This window comes from Giraffa tippelskirchi, chromosome 2, assembly GCF_054371585.1.
Source record: "Giraffa tippelskirchi isolate mGirTip1 chromosome 2, T2T-mGirTip1v1.2.pri, whole genome shotgun sequence".
NCBI lineage: Eukaryota > Metazoa > Chordata > Mammalia > Artiodactyla > Giraffidae > Giraffa > Giraffa tippelskirchi.
This window is the reverse complement of record NC_137276.1, coordinates 194115610-194141145: the sequence shown is the minus strand read 5'-3', so window position 1 is coordinate 194141145 and position 25536 is coordinate 194115610. Positions and strand designations below refer to the sequence as shown.

At 39.7% G+C, this 25536-nt stretch overlaps 1 protein-coding gene across 2 annotated transcripts in view; it reads left to right on the top strand.

The window, feature by feature from the left end:
• The window catches only part of NSUN3 (NOP2/Sun RNA methyltransferase 3), a 60962-nt gene extending 46450 nt beyond the window's left edge, over window positions 1-14512 (top strand). For both annotated transcript variants that reach the window (XM_081547601.1, XM_081547608.1), the window contains one exon: window positions 13975-14512. In XM_081547601.1, the coding sequence (XP_081403727.1) occupies window positions 13975-14245 (271 nt within the window). In that variant the 3' untranslated portion in view covers window positions 14246-14512. The remainder of the gene's footprint in view (window positions 1-13974) is intronic.
• The last annotated feature ends 11024 nt before the right edge of the window (window positions 14513-25536 follow it).

The following is a 25536-nucleotide window of genomic DNA, read 5'->3' as shown; positions in this document are numbered from 1 at the left end:
CAGCCCAAATCTCTTGCATCTCCTGCACTGGCAGACAGATTCTTGAGCCATCTGCCAGACCAGATTAATTGACTACAGTCTAGCTTTTGTAGCTTTCATACATACTGGGAAACCAAAAAATGTGTGACTTGCTTTGTTGCGACATTTGCTTTCTTGTGGTCTGGAACCAAACCTGTAGTATCTCCAAGGTGTACCTGCACTGACTTCTTGCTGGGGCTTTTCTCACTTATACCTCCCTCACCTCGTCACACCATTCTGCAACCTGTATTCTCACCCTATTACACTTTCTCGCTCGGTGAGCTCAGAAACTTAGTATTGCACACTTAGATCTACGTTTCTTGTTCTACTGGTGGTGGAAAGTATCTTTAAACACACTTTGAGCTTTAATTCTTTTTTGAAATAATCAGGGCATTATCTCTTGGTTTCTCTTTTTGTAATACAGGAACATGTACACCCCCACCATGTCTTTCATTTCTCCCTTCCACTTCCCAGTGTCTTACACCTGCACCTTTATGTTTATGTTGTCAAGGTTGACAGTATTCTTTCTGAGATTCTATAATCTATTTTGAAACATTGCCAGGATCAATCTATGGAGTGATTCTGAACATTGAGGGCCAATGATATAAATTGCTTAATATTGTAGATATTGTTCACCACAGAATGGACTAATATGTTAGAATTAAATTTCCATCTGTGTTGGTCTAATGTTGTAATCAGAGTGACACTGTGAAGAAAATTTTCTTACAGTCAGGTGAATAGACTCTCTCTCTTCCCCTTCATCTCCTTCTCCCCTACTTCCCTCTTTCTCTTCTTCTCCCTCCCTCTCTCTCTCCCCACCCCATCCCCACCACCCCAGGTACATGTACCAGATCTTCAGTGTTTTCCCAGTGATTCCATTTCCTTTCTCCCTTCTCACTTCTCCCTGGAGTCTCCCTCTCCTTTAATCTGGAGCAGTTACTCTCCAAGGGTTCCCGTGCAGGTATCATTCTGGAACTTCACTCCCTTCACTGTTCTCTGCTGTGGCGTTCACTGATTTCTGTGTCACCTTTCTCCTCTTTGTTGATTTACTTCCTCATTTTGCTAGACATACAATTTCTGAGTCATCAGATAGCTGAAAGCTTCTTTCTCCCTCCTGTATATTAATTTGACAGTATGGCAAAAAATAGCACCCACTTTAAACTGCTTTTTCCCCAGGATTTGGAGTGCGCTACTCCACAGATGCCAGTATGATTCCTGGACCATTAGAGGTAACCAGTTTTTCTCTCTGTAGGTATTTAGCATTTTTCCTTTGTCCTCAAAGTTCTGAAATTTAACAGTAATGCATTTAAGTGTGTATGTTTTTCATTCATAATAAGATTGGCATTTTGACTGTGTTATGTAGAACCCTCTGCACCATCTCCTCTTGGCTCTCTCTGATCTCATCCTTCCTCCTCTTTCCTCCCTGTGTTACAGCCACGCTGGCCTCCTTCTTCCCCACACATGTCTGAGGGTCTCTGCACTGGCTATTCCAGCTGTGCAGAATGCTCTTCCCTCAAATATCAAAATGGCCCACTTCCTTATCTCCTCAGGTCTTTGTTCAGATGTCCCTTCCTGAAGTGTCACCCTTTTCTAATTATCCTACTTAAAATTTCATTCTCTGATACCATCTAAGTACTCCTAATCCTCTTGAAAAAAGAAAGTGAAGTCTCTCAGTCATGTCCAACTCTTTGAGACCCCATGGACTATATAGCCTACCAGCTTCCTCCATCCATGGGATTTTCTAGGCAGGAATACTGGAGTGGGTTGCCATTTCCTCCTCCAGGAGATCTTCCCAATCCAAGGATTGAACCCAGGTCTCCCACATTGTAGGCAGATGCTTTACCATCTGAGCCACCAGAGAAGTCAATCTTCTTACCTTGAAAATTAAATCTTACCTTGATTTAATTTTCTTCATAGAACCTATCACTATGTTAAAAATATATGCAAACTGTGATACTATGGATATGTACTTCATCTTTGTTCCTGGTTTCAGGCCAGAGCTCCTAAAACCCTTGTAATTTCCTAAGTGATGAGAGTGATAGGAACATCTTGTTATAATACCTGGCTTTGGTAAGGGTATTGTTATTCATAACAAACCCATTTCAGCCATACCTTAGTTTACATTAATGAAGTGGCTTTTGTGCAGCCCCTAAGGATAGAGGACCAGTTGCCAGGGAAACTGACTATGTGATTAGAGATTGGAACTTTCAGCGCCACCCCCACCCCTTTTAAAGAGGGGAGAGGGGCTAGAGATTGAGTTCAATCATAGTGGCCAATGATTTAATCAACTGTACATGTTTAATGAAGGCTCTATAAAAGCCCATCACTGAAGAGATTTGGAGGGCTTTCAGGATGGAGAGGAGGTGCTGGGAGGGTAGTGTGCTTGGAGAGGGCATGGAGGCTCTGCTTGCCTCTCCCAGATTTTTCCCTGTGAGTCTCTTCCACCTGGCTGTTCCTGAATTGTATCTTTTAATAATAAATCAGTAACATGGTAGGAGCGGAGAAGGCAATGGCACCCCACTCCAGTACTCTTGCCTGGAAAATCCCATGGACGGAGGAGCCTGGTAGGCTACAGTCCATGGGGTCGCTAAGAGTCGGACACGACTGAGCAACTTCACTTTCACTTTTCCCTTTCATGCACTGGAGAAGGAAATGGCAACCCACTCCAGTATTCTTGCCTGGAGAATCCCAGGGACGGCGGAACCTGGTGGGCTGCCGTCTATGGGGTCGCACAGAGTCGGACACGACTGAAGCGACTTAGCAGCAGCAGCAACATAGTAGGAGAGCCATTCTAGAAAATTATTTAAGGTAAGGAGAGGGTTGTGGGAGCCCCCATTTTATAGCCAGTGTGTCAGAAGTGCCAGAGACTTGAACTTGCAGTTGGCATTCGAAGGACAGTCTTATGGGACCAGGTGCATAGTGTTAGAATTGAATTAAATTGTAGGACATGAAGTCGATGTTTGCAGAGAACTGGAGGATTGCTTGGCAAGGGAAAAACACACATGCAAACAAACACACATACATACATATCTATGTATGTGAGTATGTGTATATATAATTATGTGTGTATGTGTTGATATATATGTGCATATATGTATAAATCCTTTGTATTAGTTTTCTAGGACTACCGAAACAGAGTACCACAGACTGCATGGCTTTAAACAATAGAAATTTCTCACAGTTCTGAAAGCTAGAAGTCTGAGAGCAAAGAGTCCTTAGGGTTGGTTTCTTCTGAAGTCTCTCTGCTTGGATAACAGTCTTCTCCCTGTGTCTCCACTTGGTCTTCCTTCTGTGATTCTGTGTCCAAACTTCTTCTTATAAGGACACTGGACATATTGGATTAGAGCCTGCCATAATGACCTCATTTTAACTCAGTTACATCTTTAAAGATATTATCTCCAATACAGTCACATTGTAAGATACTAGGGGTTAGGGTTTCAACACATGAATTTTAAGGGGACACAATTCAGTCCACGAGAGACTTACTTTTTATAGTCTATCTCCTCCAGTTGGAATGTAAGCTTCGTGAACGTGAAGGTTTTTGTTGTTGTTTTTGTTGTGTTTTAATGTATATCCAACATCTAGAACAATGCCCAGCACCTTAATAGATGCTGAATAAATAATAATGAATATTCTAGCCTTTTGATGAGTTAGTTTAATCTGAACACTTCTTTTCATCTCTAGAAAATTCTTTTCTTATCACTGCACTAATTCAAGCCTCCCTCCCCCAGTTCTCTGCTCTTTCCAGTACTACTATTAATTGAAATTCAGACCTACTTGATTTGTCTTTCCTGTCTCATTTGCAGTCAATCGATTGTTAGACTTTTTTGGAAGATTTTTCAACCATAATTTCCCAATACTCCTTTAAAACATCCTTTACTTTGATAACATGTATTTAATTCCTAAGAGCTCTCTTCTTCATCAGTTTCATGGCATTCTCTTATTGTTTTTGTGGGTGCTGTATTTTTGCTGACCATTCTGCATTTGTTAGGTCTTGTTATTAATATGTCTCTTTTGTTGTCTCAATTTCTGTTTCTTCATAGGCCATTTTTTGTTTGTTTCTTTTATTCTTTTTTTCTTAATTCATTTATTTTTAGTTGAAGGATAATTACAATATTGTGTTGATTTCTGCCATGCGTCAACCTGGATCAGCTGTAGGTATACGTATGTCCCTCCTTCTTGAGACTCCCTCCCACATCCCACCCCACTCCACTATTTGCTTTATTCTTCATCTCATACTGCATAAGCATTTCTCTTAATTATCCATCATTGTACATTTTTTCCAGTGAGTCAACTTTTCACATGAGGTGCCAAAGTATTGGAGTTTCAGCTTCAACATCAGTCCTTCCAATGAACACCCAGGACTGATCACCTTTAGTATGGACTGGTTGGATCTCCTTGCAGTCCAAGGGGCTCTCAACAGTCTTCTCCAACACCACAGTTAAAAAACATCAATTCTTCGGCGCTCAGCCTTTTTCACCGTCCAACTCTCACATCCATACATGACTACTGGAAAAACCATGGCCTTGACTAGATGGACCTTTGTTGCCAAAGTAATGACTCTACTTTTTAATATGCTGTCTAGGTTGGTCATAACTTTCCTTCCAAGGAGTAAGTGTCTTTTAATTTCATGGCTGCAATCACCATCTGCAATGATTTTGGAGCCCAGAAAAATAAAGTCAGCCACTGTTTTCACTGTTTCCCGATCCATCTGCCATGAAGTGATGGGACCAGATGCCATGATCTTAGTTTTCTGAATGTTGAGCTTTAAGCCACCTTTTTCACTGTCCTCTTTCACTTTCATCAAGAGGCATTTTAGATACTCTTCACTTTCTGCCATAAGGGTGGTGTCATCTGCATATCTGAGGTTATTGATATTTCTCCCGGCAATCTTCATTCCAGCTTGTGCTTCTTCCAGCCCAGTGTGTCTCATGATGTACTCTGCATATAAGTTAAATAAGCAGGGTGACAATATATAGCTCTGACGTACTCCTTTTCCTATTTGGAACCAGTCTGTTGTTCCATGTCCAATTCTAACTATTGCTTCCTGACCTGCATACAGGTTTCTCAAGAAACAAGTCAGGTGGCCTGGTATTCCTGTCTCTTTCAGAATTCTTGACAGTTTCTTGTGATCCACACAGTCAAAGGCTTTGGCATAGTCAATAAAGCAGAAATAAATGTTTTTCTGGAACTCTCTTGCTTTTCCATGATCCAGTGGATGTTGGCAATTTGATCTCTGGTTCCTCTGCCTTTTCTAAAACCACCTTGAACATCTGGAAGTTCACGGTTCACGTATTGCTGAAACCTGGCTTGGAGAATTTTGAGCATTACTTTGCTAGCGTGTGAGATGAGTGCAATTGTGTGGCAGTTTCAGCATTCTTTGGCATTGCCTTTCTTTGGGATTGGAATGAAAACTGACCTTTCCCAGTCCCGTGGCCACTGCTGAATTTTCAAAATTGGCTGGCATATTGAGTGCAGCACTTTCACAGCATCATCTTTCAGGATTTGAGATAGCTCAGCTGGAATTCCATCACCTCCACTAGCTTTGTTGGTAGTGATGCTTCCTAAGGCCCACTTGACTTCACATTCCAGGATGTCTGGCTCTAGGTGAGTGTGAGTGATCACAACATCATGATTATCTGGGTCGTGAAGATCTTTTTTGTACAGTTCTTCTGTGTATTCTTGCCACCTCTTCTTAATATCTTCTGCTTCTGTTAGGTCCATACCATTTCTGTCCTTTATCGAGCCTATCTTTGCATGAAATGTTCCTTTGGTATCTCTAATTTTCTTGAAGAGATCTCTAGTCTTTCCCATTCTGTTGTTTTCCTCTATTTCTTCGCATTGATTGCTGAGGAAGGCTTTTTTATCTCTCCTTGCTATCTTTGGAACTCTGCATTCAAATGGGTATAACTTTCCTTTTCTCCTTTGCTTTTTGCATCTCTTTTTTTCACTGCTATTTGTAAGGCCTACTCAGACAGTCATTTTGCTTTTTTGCATTTCTTTTCCATGGGGATGGTCTTGATCCCTGTCTCCTGTACAGTGTCACAAACCTCCATAGTCATCAGGCACTCTTTCTATCAGATCTAGCCCCTTAAATCTATTTCTCACTTCCACCGTAAGGGATTTGATTTAGTTCATACCTGAATGGTCTAGTGGTTTTCCCTACTTTCTTCAATTTAAGTCTAAATTTAGCAATAAGGAGTTCATGATCTGAGCCACAGTCTGCTCCTGGTTTTGTTTTTGCTGACTGTATAGAACTTCTCCATCTTTGGCCGCAAAGAATATAATCAGTCTGATTTCGGTGTTGACCATCTGGTGATGTCCACATGTAGTGTCTTCTCTTGGGTTGTTGGAAGAGAGTGTTTGCTATGACCAGTGCATTCTCTTGGCAAAATTCTATTAGCCTTTGCCCTGCTTCATTCTGTACTCCAAGGCCAAATTTGCCTGTTACTCCAGGTGTTTCTTGACTTCCTACTTTTGCATTCCAGTCCCTTATAATAAAAAGGACATCTTTTTTGGGTGTTAGTTCTAAAAGGTCTTGTAGGTCTTCATAGAACCGTTCAACTTCAGCTTCTTCAGCATTACTGGTTGGGGCATAGGCTTGGATTACCATGATATTGAATGGTTTGCCTTGGACATGAACAGAGATCATTCTGTCGTTTTTCAGATTGCATCCAAGTACTGCATTTCGGACTCTTTTGTTGACCATGATGGCTACTCCATTTCTTCTAAGGGATTCCTGCCCACAGTAGTAGATATAATGGTCATCTGAGTTAAATTCACCCATTCCAGTCCATCTTAGTTCGCTGATTCGTAGAATGTCGACATTCACTCTTGCCATCTCCTGTTTGACCACTTCCAATTTGCCTTGATTTATGGACCTGTCATCCCAACTGCTGGGAAGGATTGTGGGCAGGAGGAGAAGGGGACGACAGAGGATGAGAGGGCTGGATGGCATCACTGACTCGATGGACATGAGTTTGGGTAAACTCTGGGAGTTGCTGATGGACAGGGAGGCCTGGCGTGCTGTGATTCATGGGGTCGCAAAGAGTCGGACACGACTGAGCGAATGAACTGAACTGAGCTGTACATTTTCATTTAATAATGGGAAAATAAAGTACGTGGAGGTTTTTTTAAGGGGTGATATTTTGGCCTGGTGATGTGACTTTATGATTTGGTGAATGCAGAGGGCTTTGGTTTATGGGGTGCCTTCAGTTCAGTTCAGTTACTCAGTCATGTTTGACTCTTTGCGACCCTGTGGACTACAGCGTGCCAGGCTTCCCTGTCCATCATCAACTCCCAGAGCTTACTGAAACTCATGTCCATTGACTTGGTGATGCCATCCAACCATCTTATCCTCTGTCATTCCCTTCTCTTCCTGCCTCATTCTTTCCCAGCATCAGGGTCTTTTCTAGTGTGTCAGTTCTTTGCATCAGGTGGGCAAAGTATTGGAGCTTCAGCTTCAGCATCAGTCCTTCCAATGCATATTCAGGACTGACTTCCTTTAGGATTGACTGGTTTGATCTCCTTGCTATTGAAGGGACTCTCAATAGTCTTCTCCAACATCACAGTTCAAAAATATCAGTTCTGTGGTGCTTAGCTTTCTTTATGGTCCAATTCTCACATCCGTACATGACTACTGGAAAAACCATAGCTTTGAGTAGACGGACCTTTGTTGGCAAAGTAATGTCTCTGCTTTTTCATATGCTGTCTAGGTTGGTCATAACTTTTCTTCCAAGGAGCAAGCATCTTTTAATTTTTAGCTGCAGCCACCATCTGCAGTGATTTTGGAGCCCAAGAAAATAAAGTCTTGTCACTTTGTCCATTGTTTTCCCATCTATTTGCCATGAAGTGATGGGACCGGATGCCATGGTCTTAGGTTTTTGAATGTTGAGTCCAAGCCAACTTTTACACTGTCCTCTTTCACTTTCATCAAGAGGCTCTTTAGTTCCTCTTCACTTTCTGCCATAAGGGTGGTGTCTGTGTATCTGAAGTTATTGTTTCTCCCTGCAATCTTGATTCCAGCTTTTGCTTCATCCAGTCTGGCATTTTGCATAATGTACTCTGCATATAAGTTAAATAAGCAAGGTGACAATATACAGCCTTGATGTACTTCTTTCCCAATTTGGAACCAGTCCGTTTTTCCATGTCTGGTTAACTGTTGCTTCTTGACTTGGATGCAGGTTTCTCAGGAGGCAAATAAGGTGGTATGGTATTCCCATCTCTTTCAGAATTTTCCACAGTTTTGATCCACACAGTCAAAGGCTTTGGCAGAGTTAATAAAGCAGAAGTAGATGTTTTCCTGGAACTCTCTTGCTTTTTCAATGATCCAGCAGAATTTGGAAATTTGATCTCTGGTTCCTCTGCCTTTTCTAAATCCAGCTGGAACATCTGGAAGTTCTTAGTTCACGTACCCTTGAAGCCTAGCTTGGAGAATTTTGAACATTTTTTTTCTAGCATGTGAGATGAGTGCAATTGTGCGGTAACTTGAACATTCTTTGGCATTGCCTTTCTTTGGGATTGAAATGAAAACTGACCTTTTCCAGTCCTGTGGCCACTGTTGAGGGAGTGCCTTAGGTCTTCCTAAATAAGTATTCAACTTTCTTAAATTAAACGTTTTCTAGCTTTTAGGGAAGAGATAAAATTGTCATCATATGCAGATAGCATGATACTATATGTAGAAACTGTAAATATTCCACACAAAAATTACTAGCACTGATAAATGACTTCAGCAATGTAGCAGGAAACAAGATCAACATACATAATTTAATTGCATTTATTTATAGTAACAATGAAATGTCAGAAAGGAAATGTAAAAAAAAAAACACCAAAAACCAAAAAATACCTTGTAAAATCACACCCCTCACAAAATACTTAGAAATAAACCTAAAGAAATGAAACACTTATATTTTAAGAACTATATAAAACATTAAATAAGGAAATGGGAGATGATTCAAAGAAATGGAAAGATATCCCATGCTCTTGGAGTGGAAGAATTAATATTGTTAAATTGGCCATACCACCCAAAGCCATCTATAGTTTTAATATAATCCCTATCAAATTATCTGTGACATTTTTCACAGGAATAGAAAAAATGTTCCAAAAATTTATATGGAACCATAAAAGACCCAGAATTATGAAAGGAATCTTAAGGAACAAAAACAAAGCAAACATAACCTTCCAAGACCTCAGACAATACTGCGGAGCTTCAGTAATCAAAATGGTGTGGTGTTGGCACAGAAACAGACATGGATCAAGGGAACAGAATTGAGAGCCAGAAATAAACCCACACACCTATGGACAATGAATCTTCAACAAAGAAGACAAGAATATATAGTGGAAAAACTATAGTCTCTTCAGCAGGTGGTGTTGGGAAAGTTGGACAGTTGCATGTAAATCAATGAAGTTAAAACTCTCCCTCACACCATACACGAAAATAAATTTAAAATTCTTAAAGACTTAAATGTGAGACATGACACCATTCAGTTCAGTTCAGTTCAGTCACTCAGTCGTGTCTGACTGCTTGTGACCCCATGGCCCGCAGCACGCCAGGCCTCCCTGTCCATAACCAACTCCTGGAGTTTACCCAAACTCATGTCCAAAGAATATAATCAATCTGATTTTGGTATTGACCATCTGGTGATGTCCATGTGTAGAGTCTTCTCTTGTGTTGTTGGAAGAGGGTGTTTGCTATGACCAGTGCGTTCTCTTGGCAAAACTCTATTAGCCGTATGACACCATAAAACTCCTAGAAGAGAACATAGGTAAAACATTCTCTGACATAAATTGGACCAATATTTTCTTAGGTCAGTCTCCCAAGGCAATAGAAATAAAAGCAAAAATAAACAAATGGGACCTAATCAACTTAAAAGTTTTTGCACAGCAAAGGAAACCATAAACAAAACAAAAGACAACCTACATAATGGGAGAAAATATTTGTAAACAATGCAACTGGCAAGGGTTTAATATCCAAAATATACAAATATACAACTGCTCATGCAATTCAACAACAACAACAACAGAAAAATGGACAGCCCAGTCAGAAAATGGGCGGCTGCTGCTGCTGCTGCTGCTAAGTCGCTTCAGTCTTGTCCAATCTGTGCGACCCCATAGATGGCAGCCACCAGGCTCCCCCATCCCTGGGATTCTCCAGGCAAGAACACTGGAGTGGGTTGCCATTTCCTTCTCCAATGCATGAAAGTGAAAAGTGAAAGTGAAGTCGCTCAGTCATGTCTGACTCTCAGCCACCCCATGGACTACAGCCCACCAGGCTCCTCCTGCCATGGGATTCTCCAGGCAAGAGTACTGGAGTAGGTTGCCAGTGCTTTCTCCGAGAAAATGGGCAGAAGACCTAAATAGACATTTCTCCAAAGAAGGCTTACAAATGGCCAATAGGAACATGAAAAGATGCTCAACATCACTATTTATTAGAGAAATGCAAATCAAAACTACAATGAGGTGTCACCTCACACCAGTCAGAATGCCCATCAATAAAAAGTCCACAAATACCAAATGTTGGAGAGGATGTGGAAAAAAGGGAACTCTGTCAGTGTTGATGGGAATGAAAGTTGGTGTCGTCACTATGGAAAACAGTATGGAGGTTCCTCAAAAAGCTAAAAATAGAATTGCCATGATTCAGCAGTCCCACTCCTGGGCATATATCCTGAGAAAACTGTAATTCTAAGGGATATGTGCACCCCCATGTTCATAGCAGTGCTATTCACAATAGCCAAGACATGGAAACAACATAAATGTCCATTGACAGATGAATGGATAAAGAAGATGTGGTACATATATATAATGGAATGCTACTCAGCCATGAAAAGAAATGGAATGATGCCTTTTGTGACAACATGGATGAAGCTAGATATTATCATACTAAGTGAAGTAAGTCAGAAAGAGAAAGACAAATACCATGATATCACATATATGGAATCTAAAATATGACACAAATGAGAAAACAGAAACAGACTTAATCTGTAAAACAGAAACAGACTCACAGACATAGAGAAAAAATTTGTGATTGCCAAGGGGGTGGGGAGGTGGGGGAGGGATAGATTGGGAGTTTGGGGTTAGCAGGTGCAACCTATTATACATGGAATGGATAAACAACAAGGTCTTACTGTATAGCACAGGGAACTATATTCAATATCCTATGGTAAGCCATAATGGAAAAGAATGTATAACGGAATCACTTTGCTATACAGCAGAAATGAACGCAGTGTTGTAAATCAGTTATACTTCAATTAAAAAAAAACCTTCCAGCTTTTTACCTGGCTGTCCGACTTGCCATAAATAGGAGTCTGAAATCTGTAGTTTATTATATATAGCTTTGAATTAATATCTTTGTTTTCACTTGTTACTCCTATAACATTTTGTGTGCTTTTCCTCTGTAGTTTGACAGGTCAAATTATGCCCTCTGTGGCTGTAGTTCTCTCTCTACTCTCTTCATTCACTACTACTCCTCTATCTACATATCATATTTCAGAAAAGTGCTGAAATTCACTGTTAGTTAATGAGCTTATCAGTCCTTTTTACTTTATTGTTTTGAGTTAGTACATTTTTCAACACATTATATTTAAGGATGTCTAAAGGAGAGAGGGGGAAAATCTTGTCATCAGTTTGCTTGTCTTGAGTTAGAATTTTTCAATCCTTTAATAATTGAATATAGAAAACAGAATTTGAACTTACTTTCATAATGTGGATCTTCATTAGAAACCCCAGTTATTGGGATGTGCTCTGTGAAAGTGAGGGCTTCTCTGGTGGCTCAGATGGTAAAGAATTCACCTGCAATTTGGGAGACCTAGGTTCGATACCTGGGTTGGGAAGATCCCCTGGAGGAGGACATGGCAATCCACTCCAGTACTCTCACCTGGAGAGTCCCCAAGGACAGAGGAGCTTGGAGGGCTACAGTCCATGGGGTTGCAAAGAGTCAGACATGACTGAGCGAAAAAGCACTGTGAAAGTGAAAGTTGCTCAATTGTGTCCGGCCCTTTGCGACCCGATGACTATACAGTCCATGGAATTCTCCAGGCCAGAATACTGGAGTGGGTAGCCATTCCCTTCTCCAGGGTGTCTTCCCAGCCCAGGGACTGAACCCAGGTCTCCTGCATTGCAGGCATAATGTGGGTCTTCATTAGAAGCTTCCATTATTGGGATGTGCTCTAGTTGTTTAAATATAGGTGTGAGATGGATCTGTCTGTGCTCTTGAATCCAGTGGAGAGAAGTTCTTGATTAGTAACTTCTCTGGGGTTATAACCACAGCAGCAGGGCTAAAACTTTTCTAGTTTTCTCTCTCAGTAGATGACTTTGCTTCCTACTCCACTCTTATCAAGACGGTCTATCATGAACTTCCATTTACCTTAGAACATCCCAGTTCCCAGTTCATTCTCCCTTGTTGTTTCGGATGAAGAGCTGGAATCCATCTTTTCTGAAGCTGTCTCCTCTATTTGCAGCCTGAAGTCTTGGGTCTGTTCTCCTGGATCTGCATCCTGCATAGATGTTCAAATCTTCCCCTTAGTATGGGGAGAAAACCTTCCTTCCCATCTTTTCCCTGAAGCTACATGTTCAGCTGGAGAAGCCTTCTAAATTTTTTTCTAAGTTCTGATTTCTTTGCATTCTCTTGATGCAAAGGTATTCTCATCAAGAATACCAAGAATACAAGGTATTCTCTTGATGTCTGTCTTCAGTCCACTTTTTTCTCTTGTTCTTTTCCTGGGAAATCCTGTTTGTTCCCATAACTTCATCTATTGCTGAGCCCTAACCACTTTCCTGACATTCAGGTGCTGCATTCCACCTACCCATTAGTTCAGTTCAGTTCATCTCAGTTCAGTCACTCCGCTTAGTTCAGTGTCTGACTCTTTGCAACCCCATGAATTGCAGCACGCCAGGCCTCCCTGTCCATCACCAACTCCTGGAGCCTCCTCAAACTCATGTCCATCGAGTTGGTGATGCCATCCAACCATCTCATCCTCTGTCGTTCCCTTCTCCTCCCACCTTCAATCTTTCCCAGCATCAGGGTCTTTTCCAATGAGTCAGTTCTTCGCATCAGGGGTCCAAAGTATTGGAGTTTCAGCTTCAGTGTCAGTCCTTCCATTGAATATTCAGGACTGATCTCCTTTAGGATGGACTGTTTGGATCTCCGTGCAGTCCAAGGGACTCTCAAGAGTCTTCTCCAACACCACAGTTCAAAAGCATCAATTCTTCGGTGCTCAGCTTTGTTTATAGTCCAACTCTCACATCCATACGTGACCACTGGAAAAACCATAGCGTTGGCTAGATGGACCTTTGTTGGCAAAGTAATGTCTCTGCTTTTTAATATGCTATCTAGGTTGGTCATAACTTTCCTTCCAAGGAGTAAGCATCTTTTAATTTCATGGATGCAATCACCATCTGCAGTGATTTTGGAGCCTCTGAAAATAAAGTCTGACATTGTGTCCACTGTTTCCCCATCTATTTGCCATGAAGTGATGGGATCGGATGCCATGATCTTAGTTTTCTGAATGTTGAGCTTTAAGCCAACTTTTTCACTCTCCTCTTTCACTTTCATCAACAGGCTCTTTAGTTCTTCTTTGCTTTCTGCCATAAGGGTGGTGTCATCTGCATATCTGAGGTTATTGATATTTATCCATTAGTACCACTTAGTATATTCCAAGAAAACGAGTTACTCCATACTCTACCTCCATCCTCCTGTCCTTAGAAGAACAAAACAAGAAAGTACTCAAACTCATTCTCTGTCTTCCCCATGTGGATTGGTCTGATTATCATTTTTGTAGTCACTCAGGGATATATTAGAAAGGAATAGTTGTAAGGCCATTTGTAAGGCTATACACCCAAAGTTATTACAGTCAGAGTCAGAGTACGATTAATTTTAAGTACATAAGCTTTCTTGCCCTCAGCCTCCATAGTTCTTTGTTAATGTATCTAATCAATCTGCATTTTCCTGATTACACACAGGTCTGCAATTAAGGCCTTACGTCCTGGAGGGCTGCTTGTATACTCTACGTGCACACTTTCCAAGGCAGAAAATCAAGATGTGATCAGTGAAGTTTTAAACTCCAACAGTAATATCATGCCTGTGAACATTAAGGAAATGGCAAGGACTTGCTCCCAAGACTTCACATTTGCTCCCACTGGCCAGGAATGTGGGCTCTTGGTGATTCCAGATAAGGGTAAAGCCTGGGGCCCAATGTATGTTGCAAAATTGAAAAAATCATGGACGACTTGAAATTGGAGATATGCCTTTTGTGAGCCATTACATTGATAACACATGCATGTAGCATTATATTTCTTTTTCTAGTCTCTCTGCATGTTAACATTTAAATAATAATGAAGTCACTTTCGCTGGATCTGATTGGAATCCTATTTAGTTAATACTGTGGCATTTCAGAACTTTTCAGGTGTATTTTTTTCCTAGAAGTGTTTCTATAGTAATGATTTAAGATGCTGCAGATGGTGTTTGTTCTATATAATAAATCTACTGTCTTTTCCTTGGCCTTTTGTAGTTAAATTAATAGTAATATATGTTTTTAGGCATAAAATGTTTAGAAATACATTCTATCCATAATGTTGGTGCTTTGAACCTTTATAAATGCACATTTCCTGGCCCTCTTATCATGTTTCTCCTTATCAAATATACAGATTCTCTGAGGCTTTTTTTTCCCTTTTCTGTAAGAACTGATTGTTATTCTGAGACTAACTTCTTAGGCAGCAGTATTTCTAGTTCTAGCAAAATAAGTTTCTTATTTGCCAAGTTGTTTTTCGTTAAGAACTATCTTCTGTTTACTGCAAAGGTCAGTGACTCTATTGACACCAGCTTTATTTCTCCCCCGTTTTTTTTTTTTTTTTTTGCATTCACAAATACAAATTGAAAGGGTAAATTATGTTGAAAGGCCGTTAGAACAGCAGATTCACATGCACATGTTTGACTTTCGACATTCAGCTTGTAGAATAATGGAGTCTATCCAGCAGGCTATAAAGCAAGTACTTGAAACAAAACCAGAATGATTAATAACCGCAATAACTGAACTATATTTGGAGGGTTTTGCTACATAATTGCAGTCATAATGAGCACTACAGAATCTGATTATCTTACAGTTGCAATCTGGAAGGGCTTTTTATTTCACTCCGTTATGAAATGTTATCTGAGAGTATGATGTCACATATTAATGCACAAGAGAGAAATGCCTAATGAAAGTGGATTATACTATTACCAAAACCCAATACCATTTACGAGGTGGCTCTCCTTGTTTATACATATCCTGGGAATATTGTGTACTTTTCTGTATATGTACTTAGAGTTTTAGCCTCAGGTTTGGATCATCTGTTTTCTCTAGAAATTGCTTCACTCAGAGTCCAAATATATTTTTCCCACTATTAAGAAAAATTAGGTAGCATATTTTGAAAGATTCCATCTATTTAAAAATAGCTTAAAAAAAACTCTGTAGAAATACAAAATTCTGTTAAATCTGAATCTTTTTGAATTATTACAGTCTGTGCATTTACACTAGAGACTGTTTACTCATTTACTGTTTTGTTGTTGTTGTTGTTTGATTTGCAAACCTATATAACTGGGTTGCTATGACTGGGGAGTCCGAGAAAGAATTATTTTTGTACCTTCATTGCATTAACCATTTTGTTTCCTCTGTATCTAACCAATATATTTGAAGAAAAGCTGGATCTCTTGGACTCAATCAGATATACCAGGTAAATACAGAAGAGTAATAATAATGGAAAAGATTTTTTTTCACGTGTGTGTGTTTGTGTGTGTGTGTGTGTTTAGTTTGTCCTTATTGGTTTGTTTTTTCAATTTGGAATCCTGTCTTCACTTACTGTGATGTTTAAAAAGTCCATTTTGTGTAGATTAATCGCAAAGTAAGTTGAATGTCATTGTTTTCCCAACATAATGCCTAATCTGAATATTTGGTATGCCATTGGATTAGGCCTTTCTATGATTACTGAAAAATGCAAATTTAGATATACCTTTGGCTCACTCTCGTTAGCAATAATTATAGTGAAACATCTGACAATTCATTGAGCATTAAATATTTTTCTTTATATGTTACCTTTCTGAACTTTAAAACAACTCCAAGAGTGAGTATCGTGACTACTTTTCTGAATGAGAAAACCCAAGGTTAGTGCTGTTCTTAGCTGGCCAAGTCTATGCTGGTAAATAAAGAATGGAACCAAGATTAAAATTAGCTTCAAAGTCCAGCTCCTTCTCACTATTCTGCTCTGTCTCACGGGATATAGTTTATAGGAACCCTAAAGATTATCAACTGGCTTTATCCTTATTCTTCATTGCTCAGCTTACCCCGTATATGAAATTCCCTATTCTCAGGGCATGAAAGGGTTAAGTAATACTTGGGGGAAGAACCCCAACTTTGAAGTGTTTCAGGCCATGTTTGAAAGAAGTACCTCTTGTGATTGCAATACCCAGAAATCTCCCATAGAGGTATTCTGTGCCTTCCTTTTCTTTGCAGGTGCTGAATTGAAGAGTAGGAATTTGGAGCAGCATTGCAATGTCAATTGAAAAGCAAGGAGTAATTGATATTACTTTCTGTGGCATTGAGTTACTTTCAGAATAGCTTTATAAAAATTTAGGTTGCTTACCAACACATTAACTTCTCTGCCATCAGCATGCTGAACAGCCCCTAGTTTCAGAAATAGACTGTGAATAAGTGTAATGCATTTAAATGGTTTGTACTGAATTTTTAAAGCATCAGGTATTATCTGTGGCTTGGAATCAAGGCAGCCTATAGTTCTTTATACTATTACATATCCATATAGCCTTATACTGAAGATTGCATGTTACTCCCTTAACAGTATTATGAAAAACATCCTTTTATACAATGTCAGTAGGCATAAAATAATAGATACCGCAACACTTGCTACATGAAGTAATCACAAATCTAATAGGCCCTTGTCCAAGAAAGACTTTGTGTCTGGAGATAAGCATCAGATAATCTGCATAGACTAATGCAACTCATTTGAAATACAAAGAGAAAATTGGAACCAGTACCAACAATTTTATTAGATGCCAAGAAGTCCTTTGATGCAGTTGAATGGGAGTACTTGTGTTATATGTTAGGTAAATTTTGCATCGGGGACGAATATAACAGATAGCACAATTTATGTTCATCTCATTTATATGGTTCAAATCAATGGTTTACTATCTTCTTTTCCTTGCCTTATTGCTGAACTGAGGAGGGAAGTAAGGATGATGCCCATTAGTGATGTTACTTTTCAGGCTGACATTAGAGCTCTAGTATCACCCAGATCCCCTGAGTATCTAAAGGATACTCAGATGAGGGTTCACAAAGTTAACTAATGTCTGCTAATTATCTACTATTTGTGCTGAAAGCCCTAACAGCATCTGTCCTGAAAACATTAAAAGTGATGTCAGAATTTGGAATGCCTTCAGGCTGCAAAGTCAGTGGGAAAGAATCATAGATGCTATATTGACAAGAGCCATTTCTATTAATATTACTTATGCAACATTTAAAATAGAATGGAAATTTTAAAAGAATTGATTTGGGATTCTCACTAGGGAGTGATTAAACTATAAAGTGGAAAAACAAACTTAAAAAATTGACCTGTTAATTCAATGCTAAGATTTTGTAAAAAGAGATTTCACTAAATCTAAGGGGGAAGAAAGCCTTGTGGAGCATATTCCTCTTTAAAATTTAATTAGCTCAATCAAATATTAACTCCATACCTTTCTGTAATGTTTCACAACTGAAGAAAGTAATTTCCTTGGTCATGTGAGATCATATAGCATGTTGAAACTGGGTGAAAGGATATGCTACCTTAGGAAAAAGACCATTTGCCTCATAGGAAGCTGTTTGATGGCATACGTCATGACTCAATTAAGCTTGCTATGGCTTGTCAAAGGGAATTTTCTGCTGCGTATTGCTGTGGAAGAGCCCATTACACACAAATAACTATATAACCTAGCAGAATCAACAGACTAAAACTGTATAGCCTATTGAAAAATAAGAAACATCCAGCTTCTTAAAAACATCCTAGTTCTTAAAAACAAGTGAAAGTAGAATTGCAGATGTTAACAAGAATGGGCAAATTAAGAGGGATTAGTAATAGTGATAGGAGAAAAGAGGGACTGGGCTTATTTTAGCTTATAATTGCTAAGTGATGTGATTGTTCATTTACTCATCCAAAGTGTTACTAACCTTTGCAAAATGGTAAACTTTACCCTTTTCTCCATTGCTTTTCGCTTCTCTTCTCTTCCCAGCTATCTGTAAGGCCTCCTCAGACAGCCATTTTGCTTTTTTGCATTTCTTTTCCATGGGGATTTTCTTGATCCCTGTCTCCTGTACAATGTCACGAACCTCTGTCCATAGTTCATCAGGCATTCTGTCTATCAGGTCTAGTCCCTTAAATCTAACAAATCAGTGCAAACAAATAGAGGAAAACAACAGATTGGGAAAGACTAGAGACCTCTTCAAGAAAATTAGAGATACCAAGGGAACATTTCACGCAAAGATAGGCTCGATAAAGGACAGAAATGGTATGGACCTAACAGAAGCAGAAGATATTAAGAAGAGGTGGCAAGAATACACAGAAGAACTGTACAAAAAAGATCTTCATGACACAGATGATCACGACGGTGTGATCACTCACCTAGAGCCAGACATCTTGAAATGTGAAGTCAAGTGGGCCTTAGAAACCATCACTACGAACAAAGCTAGTGGAGGTGATGGAATTCCAGTTGAGCTATTTCAAATCCTCAAAGGTGATGCTGTGAAAGTGCTGCACTCGATATGCCAGCAAATTTGGAAAACTCAGCAGTGGCCACAGGACTGGAAGAGGTCAGTCTTCGTTCCAATCCCAAAGAAAGGCAATGCCAAAGAATGCTCAAACTACCGCACAATTGCACTCATCTCACATGCTAGTAAAGTAATGCTCAAAATTCTCCAAGCCAGGCTTCAGCAATACATGAACCGTGAACTTCCAGATGTTCAAGCTGGTTTTAGAAAAGGCAGAGGAACCAGAGATCAAATTGCCAATATCCGCTGGATCATCGAAAAAGCAAGAGAGTTCCAGAAAAACATCTATTTCTGCTTTATTGACTATGCCAAAGCCTTTGACTGTGTGGATCACAATAAACTGTGGAAAATTCTGAAAGAGATGGGAATACCAGACCATCTGACCTGTCTCTTGAGAAACCTGTATGCAGGTCAGGAAGCAACAGTTAGAACTGGACATGCAACAACAGACTGGTTCCAAATAGGAAAAGGAGTACGTCAAGGCTGTATATTGTCACCCTGCTTATTTAACTTATATGCAGAGTACATCATGAGAAACGCTGGGCTGGAAGAAACACAAGCTGGAATCAAGATTGCCAGGAGAAATATCAATAACCTCAGATATGTGGATGACACCACCCTTATGGCAGAAAGTGAAGAAGAACTAAAGAGCCTCTTGATGAAGGTGAAGGAGGAGAGTGAAAAAGCTGGCTTAAAGCTCAACGTTCAGAAAACTAAGATCATGGCATCTGGTCCCATCACTCCATGGGAAATAGATGGGGAAACAGTGGAAACAGTGTCAGACTTTATTTTTTTGGGCTCCAGAATCACTGCTGATGGTGACTGCAGCCATGAAATTAAAAGACGCTTACTACTTGGCAGGAAGGTTATGGCCAACCTAGATAGCATGTTTAAAAGCAGAGACATTACTTTGCCAACAAAAGTCCGTCTAGTCAAGACTATGGTTTTTCCAGTGGTCATGTATGGATGTGAGAGTTGGACGGTGAAGAAAGCTGAGCGCCGCAGAATTGATGCTTTTGAACTGTGGTGTTGGAGAAGACTCTTGAGAGTTTCTTCGACTGCAAGGAGATCCAATCAATCCATCCTAAAAGAGATCAATCCTGGGTGTTCATTGGAAGGTCTGATGTTGAAGCTGAAGCTCCAATACTTTGGCCACCTCATGCGAAGGGTTGACTCATTGGAAAAGACCCTAATGCTGGGTAGGATTGTGGGCGGGAGGAGAAGGGGACGACAGAGGATGAGATGGTTGGATGGCATCACCGACTCGATGAACATGGGTTTGGGTAGACTCCAGGAGTTGGTGATGGACAGGGAGGCCTGGTGTGCTGCAATTCATGGGGTCGCAGAGAGTCGGACACGACTGAGCGACTGAACTGAACTGAAACTTTACCCTCATTCTGATACTACAGTAATTTCTGGGGCAAGGGACTGAGCAATGAGAGGACCAGAGTACTTGTGTTGACTCGTTAATTGATGTTAGTAGGGCAGGATTGCTGTGGGCTTGTAGCTCATAGCTGTCAACGCTTAAGAAAAGGGAAAGCTGGTGGCATCTAGCTCATATGCCACTGGAAATTGTTTTGTGTGATATGTTTAGCCATGAAGACCCAGTATAACTAGTTTCATTGATAGCCACCCCTCTTGATCATAAAAAGTCTTAGTGTAAATCCTAGATTATAACAAACATTGTTTAACAAACACAACGTGTGTGCATGCTAAGTTGCTTCAGTTGTGTCCAACTCTTTGCTACCCTATGGACTGTAGCCCACCAGGCTTCTCTGTCCATGGGATTCTTCAGGCAAGAATACTGGAGTGGATTGCCGTGCTTTTCTCCAGAAGATCTTCCCCACCCAGGGATATAACCCGCGTCTCTTGCATCTTCTGCATTGGGAGGCAGATTCTTTACCACTAGTGCCACCTGGGTAGCCCAATAAACACAACTGACATACCCAAACTACCTATGTTCTTCAAAGTGATGACTTTTTGTCATATATCCTAGCACAAATAGTTTTTTTTAAATCTTGCATATGAAGCTATGCCATAGATGCATTATTTTCAGCTACTTAGTTAACCTGACCGGAGAAGGCAATGGCAACCCACTCCAGTACTCTTGCCTGGAAAATCTCATGGACAGAGGAGCCTGGTAGGTTGCAGTCCATGGAGTCGCTAAGAGTCGGACACGACTGAGCGACTTCACTTTCACTTTTCACTTTCATGCATTGGAGAAGGAAATGGCAACCCACTCCAGTGTTTTTGCCTGGAGAAGCCCAGGGACGGGCGAGCCTGGTGGGCTGCCGTCTATGGGGTCGCACGGAGTCGGACACGACTGAAGCGACTTAGCAGCAGCAGCAGCAGTTAACCTGACAACATAGAGTTAACTCAACAGGTTCTTTTTTCACCCCACAGTATTCAGTTGGCTGAAGCTACTGTTGATATAGTTTCAACAGAGGTGATTTTTGAACCAGGAGAATGGTTCAGGAGAGGTTTAAGTGGGGTTTGGAACATCACTCTGGGGTTGGGTCTAGATTGAGTCAGTCTAGCGTGTTTCAGAAGCAAAGAACACTATAACAGTCCTGAAGGGTTTCGGATACACTATTAGGAAAAATGTTACAACTCTCAGCAAAGTTTACACATTCATCTATCTGGTCACACCCCCCAACATTTGATGAGGACTTTAGCATCTAGCTCATATCTTCCTCACTGGAACTCCTACCACAGGCTGAATTCAGCATCACTGTGGGAAACCAATCAAATATTCCACCTTTCTGATTCCTTTACTGCCTCTTGCCCAATGGCTTTTGTCTCCATTTGTCTTCAGCTTACACTCCTGAAAATTTCCTAGAATTTGGCATTATCTAGAGCCACACTCTCCAGTGGACTTTTCTGTATGATGGAGATGTTTTATCCACCCTGGCCAATACAGACAATATGGTAGCCTTACATGGTTATTGAACACTTGAAATGTGGCTAGTGTGACTGAGGAACACAATTTTTAATTCTATTGAATTTAAATGTAAATAGCCACATGTGGCAAGTGGCTACCATATTGGACAAAACAAATATAGAATTTTTCCATTTAGGAAAATTTAATCTCAGTACCTTCTGTTCTTCCAGCTTTCTTACTCTCTCATTCTCAATAAAACTGCAGTCTAGTTTTCTTGACACCCTTGTTCTTAAATCCTTATTGTCTTTTCTCTCCTGGTCTCCTTTCCTTACCCATGCTTGACCCTATGGTTGATAACTTAAAATTTTTCTCACAGTGCTTTCACATCCTTCATGCTTTTGCATTCTATTATGTCTGGTATTTAAACTTGCAACTCTAGATAAGTCCAGTGGTCCATGCTTATACTGATGTACGGAGATGGATGATCATTATTTGGGGAAAAAAGAAAATCATATAGTAGTGCAGATTGATGTTTTTTGTAAATTCACACACCTGTGGAGATTGATTTCACTACAAATGCATGCTCACTTGCCTCTCCTAAGACTTTTACTTGCTTAATAACTTTGACTGCTCTTTGGCCAGCTTTCTTTTCCATTCTCATTAATGACTTTTCCCAGCTTCCACTATTCTCCACAACTCATCTGTATAAACACTCTGCTCTTTTCTCTCAGAAGGTGCTTCCACCTCTTAGTTCCCTGAGAAAAATTATGGCCATCAGAGTGAATGTCCTATATCTTTCCTAGTGCATACTCCTTCTCATGCTGTTTGGAGGCACCACCATCCTTCTGTCCTCACAAGTTAGAAACTTGGAAGTTAATCTTTTCTCTTTCCTCTTCCTCACTCTCACTTCTTGATAATAACCAAATCCTACCTTTTATTGTTCTCTCTTGGTATCTTTGGCATTGCCTCAGTTAAGGTCACCTGAACTATTGAATTTTCTTCACAATTCACCTTTCCACCTGCTGCCTCACACCACACCATCCATGCTCTCTATTGCAGCTGAAGCAACAAAAAACCATACAACAAAACCCCTGCTTAAAATTGCCCCATTGCCTTCAGGATGAAATATGAGTCCTTTTAGCATTTAATACTAGGTTCTCTTGCTTTGAGATCTCTCACACACAGATATACATACACACAATAACATCCTCTTTAACCTCATAAAAATATGAATAATCCTACTGAGGAAGTCTGTTATCACAGTGTATAAAGTGTTCCAGCTTATTGATTGGATACTTAAAGGATACCCTTTAAATAACTTGTATTTCCCACTCTATAATTAGCTAGAGTTTTTCTAGAAGATATGATGTAATTTTTTTCAAAGTGATCTACACATTTTAAAATAGTTTTTTTTTTTTAGTTTTGCTCTCATACTCCTATCTGAAAGCTGTATAAATATATTTTGGGCTGCAATACTTAGTTGTTTTTTTTTTTTAACAGCAAATGGAAAGAATAGTCAAACCATTTTCAAAAGCTTGTGCATTCGACTGAGAGATGTAAATTAAATAGAGAATCCACTATATTATGGGCATGCTTAGGCATGCATACAGTATGGGAAAATCTCAAAATGAAATAGGCTCAGTAATAAGGTTGGAATGCCAATGGATAAATCCATAATTGTCTTCTGGAGGATGCTTCAAACCTACAAGGAATATCCAAGGGCAGAACAGTAGATGAGAGTGTCTTAAAATAGAAAGAAATTGTACTTCGGCACATCAAGGACAGTAAAAAAACAGATTATTGAAGTAGCATTTGCAGAATGATAGAAAAATCTTATTCTCTATAAACTTATCAGTTATTCCAGGGTTTTTTTTGTTTTTTTTGTTTTTGAAATGTGAAAATTATTGTTATTTGGAACTACTTCTGCCTTTAAATTGATCTGTGACAGTAAATAGGTCTTAAACTTTCTAAACCTTGGTTACCTGAGTTTTTCAAGTGAAATAGATTATCTCTATGGGAAGTGAAAATGTTTTGAGTTATTAGTATATCACAGACATTGTTCTAAGTATTTATATAAGTATTGTTTTATTTAATCCAATCTCTTCTTTTTTAAAAAATTTCTCTGACCTATAGTTGAGATTGAAGTTAAAAGACTAATATCGGGTACAAAAGTCATGGGCAGAAAGAGACAGACAGTAGTAGAGAACTAACATAAATCTAAGAGAAGTTGATAAACAGAAGAGGAAGATCTGAGTAGGCAATGGAACCATCCCAGGGAGAAGCAGGTAAGAGAGTCTAGTTGACAAGTACAGCTGCCCATGTCAGCTCACACTCTTTGGAGTTATATTCTGTTTTGCTCACATATCGATGTACCAGAGAGTCTGGTTGTTTCTCTTGCTTTTTTGCAGAAAACCAGTCTATTTCCAAGCATGATATTTTTCACTCTTATGGGTCTCAAACTTTGGTAATATAAGTACCCCTTTAAAGAGAAAAAAATTCTCTGTGGCCCCAGTGCTTTTATTAAGTATTTATTTAGCTACAGACAAACAGACCTGTGTATAAAATTCTGTGTACTTATAGTTTTATACAATTTTAAAATCTATAACACCCCATAAAAATTTTAAAAGTTAAAAAATAAAGTTGAAGTAAGTAGCATTCATTTAAAATTTCAGATGATGCTGTTCTGTTGAAAAACTACATTGCCACTTAAAATCTGGGTATGATATCTATTATTAAGGTATAGGGCTCTGGAGTTCAGTGTCTTGGCTATCATGCATCCGATCATTTTTCCATTCTTCCACCAGTTTTCTCTATTTGGACTTCAGAAAAAATTTTTATTTTTGTGGTATCTTAGGATGCCATTTTATGTCCAACTGTCCATGAATCCAGACTTGTTTATTAAGAACACTTTGAGGTTTGTTAGGTTATTTTTCCAAAAATATTTAAAATAGTACTACTTGGTTTTCACTTAATGATAACAGAAACACCATAAGCACTGGAGCGGTCAAGAATCTGCCTGCCAATGTAGGAAATGCAAGAGATGCAAGATTGATCCCTGGGTCAGGAAGATTCCCCTGGAGAAGGAAATGGCAACCCACTCCAGTATTCTTGCCTGGAAAATACCATGGACAGAGGAGCCTGGTGGGTTGCAGTCCATGGGATTGCAAAGAGTTGGACGTGACTGAGCATGCACATATGCACACATGCACGTTATTGTGACTATCAAGATGATGCACGGTATGCCTATGTATGGTTTTTATTGAAGTTTAGAATAGTCTCAAATGAAATGTAAAATTAACTAAATTCTCATAGGTGCTCAGTTAACTATGAATCATGAGCTTTGATATGAGTAACACTTCTCTAGTCTTTACTGATATTCTTGAGTAGGAAAATGGGGAGCATCTTCTGACAAATGTGGCTCAGAGAGTTTGCCAGGAGAGAGAGAAGCATGTGGAAATCATAATTTAAATAAAAGAATAACATGTCTTTGGTCCATAGCCCTTCCCTACAAATATTTCTTTGCACACCAGGGACTTTTTTTTTTTTTTTTTGCTTGCTGAAAGGATGGTCATGTAATGTATCATCCAGCCAGGACATGTTTGAGAGTGGAAGGGTAAGCTATTAATAATTACACCAGGACAACTGATGTAACTAGGACTGTCAGGAACACACTGGTCACATGGTCATCCTGTGGATGGGGCAGGGTCAGGGCAGGCACTCAAGCATTTGAATAGAGCAAATAGATCTCCTGCTTCATGAGAAATACTTCTGTCCTTTCTCTACCCATTCCTGCAGTCCCCACTGTCTGCAGAAATGAAATTCTCCTCCATCTAAGCACAGATAAAAACCTCT